A 6,455-nucleotide genomic window follows, 5' to 3' on the forward strand; every position below is an offset into this window, starting at 1 on the left:
AACCCTGAGGTTACAGCCAGCCATTTGGACCATTCTGTAGGCCTAAAGGCCCTTCAAAACCCTCCAGGCTACAGCAGAGGGCTATAGCTGAAGCTCAGCGTGCGGACTCAGATCCCTTCAAGAATCCCTGCAGATTTTCAGCTTTTTAGTCCCCTTTGTGCCTTGAATGAATAGTGCCTATCTCTGTGTAATTGCTTTTGTGTGAAAAAAAAGTCCGTAGGCTGTTCACTAGTTTGAGATGCAGGCACCACGATTCAGGTCCTGCCCTCAGTTCCCTGGGAGAACAGCTACAGACCCTGGCAGACTCCTGCTCCTCCTGCCGGACTCTAAACCAGACCAATGAGCGAGCAGGTGAGCCACCTGACCCACCCTGGCACCCCCACAGCCAACACTGAGGTTAAATTGCCCTTGAACTTCTCCAGGGACGTCAGAGAATCCCCACAGGCCACATGCGATCTCACAGTGAGGAGTTTGGCATTCCCTCCTCTGCTGGCACTAACTCTACTCTGGTGTCCCAGGAGTGAAGAAATACCTCCGATCTGCCTTTCCTTTTTCCAAGCCTTCATTATGCAGACAAAAAGGGGAGTTAAACGTCTGCACAGGCACCAGAAAGGAGCTGCCAGTGCTGAGGGCCCGACGTGGTTTTTCTCCTGCTTAATTCTACCTGCTTCACTTGGCCCCCTAGCCCCAGACGAGCAGTCACATGGCTATCTCCTGCCGGTCATGCGAGCGCAGCTGGCCGCAGTCCACTGGAAACGAGGAGTCCCTTGGTTTTAGTTACAGCAGAGCCAGGCCTTCTCCGTTTCCTTCCTGCATGAAATTCTCCTTTGGTACAGGGAGTCCTCCTAGGCCCAATGGGAAAGGTCTGTGTGGCCCGTCTGAGGTGGACTTTTCCTGAGCTGTAACTACCCATTCCTTTAGGGGGAGCCCAACTGGGGACAGGCGGCACACACAGTGGTCTGCTAGCATTGTCCTTTTCACGCTTTTGGTGCCAGCTGTCCTGACTGGGATGAGAACTGTTCCTTCCCGGTGGTCAGAGCCGTCCCCTTCCTAGGGTGGTTCAGAGAACTGCTAGCACTTGAGCTCCTGGGCAGGTAGAGCAGGCTGCATCCCCAGGAGGCCAGGACGAGCAGAGGCTGCCCTTGCTGGCAGCACGTCACACCAGGCTGGGCCTCCACCAAACGTCAGCTTCCTAATGGCTTTGCCAAGATCTCAGCCAAGTCTCAATTCAGGGACAAATCTACTTGTGCTCCACTTGGTATTTTTCATTTTGAGCCCTGATAGTACAGGTCAGTAAACAAAAGCGCAGATCAAAATCTTCCCACGTGGGAGGCGCTGGGGGCTACCCAATGTGGCTGGTTATTTTTGCTGCATTCGCAAGTCCATCTTCCCTCCTTAATCTTACGCTGCTTAGTCCCTTCACCCCTGTGCAGACAAGAGCACTTTGCCCTGTTCTCATACTCAGGTACCTGAGGCTCCCAGACAGCTTTCCCACACCACAGTGATGATTCCAACTTGGACTAGTTCCAGTAAAACTGCAGAAATACGTATTCTTAATTATGTCCTTTATTTCCAATGCATTGCTCAGACAACAAAGCGTACGTGATCTGTTCTTGCTCTAAGGATGGGGACTGCCCTATAGGTGGTGACAAGTGCAATCAGTGTCTGGGGCTGACAGGCTAAAGGATCGGGACAGCTGCTCCTCACAAAATCGTTTTGCTCAGAGCTTTGGATCCCATCCAATGGGAGTGACCTAACACATGAAGTGATGACCACGAGCTTACCTCTGGGTGCCAAGTTGAGGGGCCTTTTCCCTCCCATCTACGAAGCTTCTTTTGTCCTTCTACCTTTATTTAATCCTCATCTTAACAGACACTTCTTGGCTGGGCATTAGCTTGGCTCTCAGCAGACAGAGAGGCAACACTAATTACGTTAATACAAGTTTCTGCTTTATCATTGTCATAAACTATTTCCACAGCACCTCTCAACTAGTGGTGAACCATTACAAAATGTTACAGGTAGACAAGTGAGAATTTCTCAAATTGGAAAATTCTCCCAAACCTCTTGATCTTTAGTCAAATTATACTGTTTCAGACATGAGCTTACTAAACTTGGCACTCTATTCTGCTATCCTCAGCAGTCCCAGTCTTTCTTGACTGGAGGTAGGATGGGGTGAGAAAGTAAAACCTATTACTTAAGTATCTTTAAGAGGTAAATCTGTGGGGGCTGTTTTGTTTTTCCAAGAGCAGTATCGACCAAATAAAGGCAAGGGTTCAGCTGGTACAGAATGTAGTCATCCAAGTGATGGATATTTTTCATACCCTCATTATTCTACTGCATTAAGCTAAAAAGTATGCACTTGTGGATGCATTTGTCTTGGCTAAATGGTTTTAATGCCATGGCTTCTTTAACTGAGCAAATAATTACGGCTCAATATAAAGAAGTTTGGAACTCAAGATGAGCTGCAGAAATCTAATTAAGGCCTGCAAATCCTATTATTTCTCACACCACCCCCAAACCCCACGCGTTATCACCCGTGACTCTCACTTCCTTTGGTAGAACACATACCAAAACCGTGATGCAGTGAAAGAACATGGCTTTTCTGGCTGCTGGAAGCCCTGGGCTGGCACCCAACTCTGTCACTTACCAGTACTCAAGGAAGTTAACCTAAACCCCAATGTCTAAGGTGATATCACTGTCACCCACACTTGCAGAGCAGTGCCTGTGACTAAATTTATGTCAGAAGCCTACGATATTATCTGGCACTTAGGGAAAGACTTATGCTGGCAGCCCAATAACAGAACCAATGAAAACACATAAAATAATTCTATGTGCTAATACTTAAGTTTAAATTATACTTCACATTATTTTAAAACATTTAACATTATATTCTGACAGATTCTTGGCCCCGGCTGAGTTTATACTGGTTTCTAGTCTTATTTTTAAGTCGTAAATGAAGAACACAAGCTACATATAACAGGTTCTCTTCTAGCTCTGGGTTTAACAGTAGCTGACTCTATTTAGAGAGAATATTCGCACAGTGAGAACTCCCATTATGAAAGACAAAATATATGAGTATCTTACTTGCTTAGATTTGAGAGCCTAATCGCTCACAAAAGAATTCAGAGCTCTTTTTATTGTTAAGCTGCAACATACATGGTTTAATGCAACAAAAAAACATTTAATCAAGTAAAAAGTAATAAACTGAACAATAAACAAACACTCAAAACAAAATATTTTCCATTGGAAACATGTTAAGATGAATACGGGGTTTCGTTACCATCTTACTGCAATTTTTTTATGTGTTACTAACCTACATACCCCGTGTTTTCTGTAATCATGCAGATGTGAATGGAAGTTTGAATGATTAAATAAATGAAAAGTCCGTTTACTGCAGAGAATCATTTCACAAGGCAGCCAAACTGGATTTAGAGAACGAAATTATTCAAGAAATTCTCCACGTACTTAGGTTCTTTTTAGAATCCATGAACCTTAAGCTGTTCCTCCTTGACAATGCCCACCTGCAAAATAAAACTTAATTTAGCAGAATCACTTTAAGGAATACATACATTCATCCTTAAGAAAACATGGAGCAGTCATTAAAAAGAATTATTAACAGCTTATTGCAACAACATATTTGTGGCATTAGCTGTTAATACCAATTCAACACATATTTGAATACCTTGACATAACAAAAAACACCCTGTGTAGATACAGGAATGATCAGGTCACTGTAGTGACAAAATAAACCCAATAAAGGCCGACTGTCTTCAAAGTAAGTACCAACTCTGTATTTCACTCAATTAACAAATTCACTTCATTCACATGCTTTTTTACTAAGCAGGAAATATTTCCCATTGCCCTCAAATACAATTTTAGAAGCAATCTCAAAGTGTACATAAAGTACCGAGTCAGTCACTCACCTCTAAGAGAAACTGGCAAATGTTTTTTCTTTGGTCACCTTGCAGCTGAATAACCTCTCCGTATTCGGGATGTTCAATCACAGTACCATTACAGGCAAATTTCTGGAGAAGCATATAAATATTCAATGGAACCGAGTCAAATATAATGAGGTTTTATTTTCACCATTGAGACGAACGTAGGCTTGATTAGGTTTAAGAAACAGGTCATTCACCCTGTAATCCCCAACACTTCCAAGTTAATTTGAAAATGAATCAGCAGGTCACATAAAGGAAGCGATTTTACTTGGAACAGCAAGAACTAAATTATTTCACATTTTGTTTGAAAGTCCTGTAAATCTTATTTTAAGATGGGAGACCAGACACAAATACCTGGTTGTTAATTCAGGGAGTGAACACACTTTTCTTGGATCCAATCATTTGCACCCACTCCGACAGACTCAAGTAAAGGTGTGAACCACAACCAACGCAGGTGTGCACCAATCACTACCCTCAATCTCTTCTTCCTACCGCCGTTACCTTTTTGAAAGCTTTCACAAGCTTCTTTTTGTCATAATCATCTGCAATGCCCTGAACAGTAGTCAGTGTCTTCCTGCCGTTGCGTTGCTGGATTCTTATATGGATGTAATCCTCAGTCCCTGCCGGGAGTAAGTCGTCACCCTTAGTTGCATCAGCAAAGGGGTCTGCAACGGAGAAAGACGCAAAAGCAGAAAAGACGCTTTAATGAGTAATTTTCAGCTATATGGCACACTAGTCTGGACAGTCAGCAAAGAAGGTTCTAGCGCCTCTGCTTTTCGGGTGGAAATGGGGGGGGTAGTGGAGGGGCATTAATAAAGCCTCCAAGTACCCTCACAAAAAGAAAACAATTTAAATTGGTGTGTTCATTGATATGTGAACAGAAAAATGTTGTTATAAGTAAATAATGTTACTGTGGAGCACAGTCCTCTCATGAGAAAGAGAGTTTTAAAACCTTAATTTTATAGCCACTATAAAAATGTGCGTCATCTCGATTATATTCTGATGACAACAGGAACATTCAAACATGACCACCCCAATCATTTCAACGCAACGGTGCAATATGTCAACAAAAGAGATACATACATATACACAGATGTCTGTGTACAGATATATGTATGTATCTCAAGAGGCGTAATTTTTACAAATTACTACGCAAGTAGAGAAAACTGGAGCACGCACTGCCCGCTGACAGCTCAGAGGTCTGTCTCCGCATCTTTCACCGAACGCCCCCCACACCCCCACGAGCGGCCCCAAAACGGCTCCGAGCACTAAAGGAAGCCGATCGCCAAGCCCCTAGCCCGGCGTCGCCCTCGCGAGTGCAGGGCAGGTCTCGGCGCCGCGGAACAGGGTCGCAGAGAATGTCACGGGGCCGAAGCCAGCAGGGAGCCGGGTCAGGGGCCGGGCAGGGGCGGCACAGGGTCCGCAGCCCCGAGACGGGGAAGCCGGGGTCCACCGGCCGTCCTCGGGGAGGGGGTCGCCAGGGGCCCAGTCGCCATTTTCTGGGAGCTGAGACAAAGCCCCACTCGGGGTACCGGGAGGGCAGCACGGGGGGCTCCCTTGGAACGGTGGTCGGGGCGAGCGGTCCCGGCGAGAGCCGGCCGGGCGGGCTGCCAGCGGCCGGGAGGCGCGCGGGGGCAGGGCAGGGACCGCGGCGGCGGGCGGATCTTACCGAAAGATTGGAGGTTCTGGATAGTGGACATGCGATACTAGTGTGAGGCCGGTGAAGGGATAAAATTCCTGCGGGGCCCGCCCCGATCACCGTGTCCGGAGGCTGCAGTGGCGAGAAAACGGAAATAAATAAGGAGATGCTTCGCCCCGGGGCTGGGATTCGGAGGAGCGGCGGCGGCGGCGGCGGCGGAAGCCGGGAGGAGGCAGGAAGAGGCGGCGGCGACAGACGCTGGGACGCGAAACAAGAGGCGGCGCTGCGGCTTCTCCTACAAAATGGCCGGTGGAGACTATTTAGCCGCGCCCGCCGCCCCTCCCACGTGACCCGCCCGCGTCAGGCAACCTGGGACTTGTAGTTTTCTGGGGGGCGGGGCGGAGGGCGACCGCGCTCGGAAAGCCTGGGGCCGGCGGGCTCCCGGGACCGCAGTTGCAGGCAGGGAGTTCGCCGCCCAGCAGGACCGGGAACGGTCCAGGTGGGAACAGATGTGTCCGGCCAGAGCCCGCAGGTGTGGGGCTGTCCCCACCGCAGGCTGTCCCCACCGCAGGCTGTCACCACCGCACGCTCTCCCTTCACTCGCCTTCTCTCTCCTTACAGTGGCGGTGCCGAGGGGTGGGTGCTGGCGGATAATCTCCGTCAGTCACCCTCAAGGCCCGGGGTACTGTAAGTAAAATCGGGGTGCAGGAATACAACAAGCCCCTTAGCCCCAGCTTTGGGCTCCACACTCGCCCATCGGCACCTCCTGCATCGAAAGTCCAGCCTCCCCCTCCCCCACCGCGTTGCAGGCGCCTTGTTAGTCCCCACCGAGGTTCGCGGTGGGAGCCTACCCTCAGGGTTGGGCCGCCTTCCGATTC

The 6,455-nt window shown here is 48.4% G+C and overlaps 1 protein-coding gene across 1 annotated transcript; it reads right to left on the minus strand.

Annotated features, from left to right (window-relative positions):
* Positions 1-3,110: 3,110 nt before the first annotated feature.
* Positions 3,111-5,884, minus strand: EIF1B (eukaryotic translation initiation factor 1B). Its single transcript, XM_019727575.2, has 4 exons — positions 5,608-5,884; positions 4,440-4,603; positions 3,924-4,025; positions 3,111-3,521 (listed from the first exon to the last, which is right to left on the minus strand). Exons 1-4 carry the CDS (start codon positions 5,636-5,638, stop codon positions 3,477-3,479), a joined length of 342 nt encoding a protein of 113 aa, XP_019583134.1. The 5' UTR covers positions 5,639-5,884; the 3' UTR covers positions 3,111-3,476.
* Positions 5,885-6,455: the final 571 nt, after the last annotated feature.

Source organism: Rhinolophus sinicus, linkage group LG10 (assembly GCF_036562045.2).
Source record: "Rhinolophus sinicus isolate RSC01 linkage group LG10, ASM3656204v1, whole genome shotgun sequence".
In the NCBI taxonomy this organism is placed as follows: domain Eukaryota; kingdom Metazoa; phylum Chordata; class Mammalia; order Chiroptera; family Rhinolophidae; genus Rhinolophus; species Rhinolophus sinicus.

Coding starts and splice junctions, on each gene's coding strand:
- EIF1B (XM_019727575.2), bottom strand. CDS start 5,638: ATGTCCACTATCCAGAACCTCCAATCTTTCG. Junction 4,604..5,607: donor CCAGAACCTCCAATCTTTCG/GTAAGATCCGCC, acceptor TCTCCGTTGCAG/ACCCCTTTGCTGATGCAACT. Junction 4,026..4,439: donor TTGTGAAAGCTTTCAAAAAG/GTAACGGCGGTA, acceptor ATGCTTCTCCAG/AAATTTGCCTGTAATGGTAC.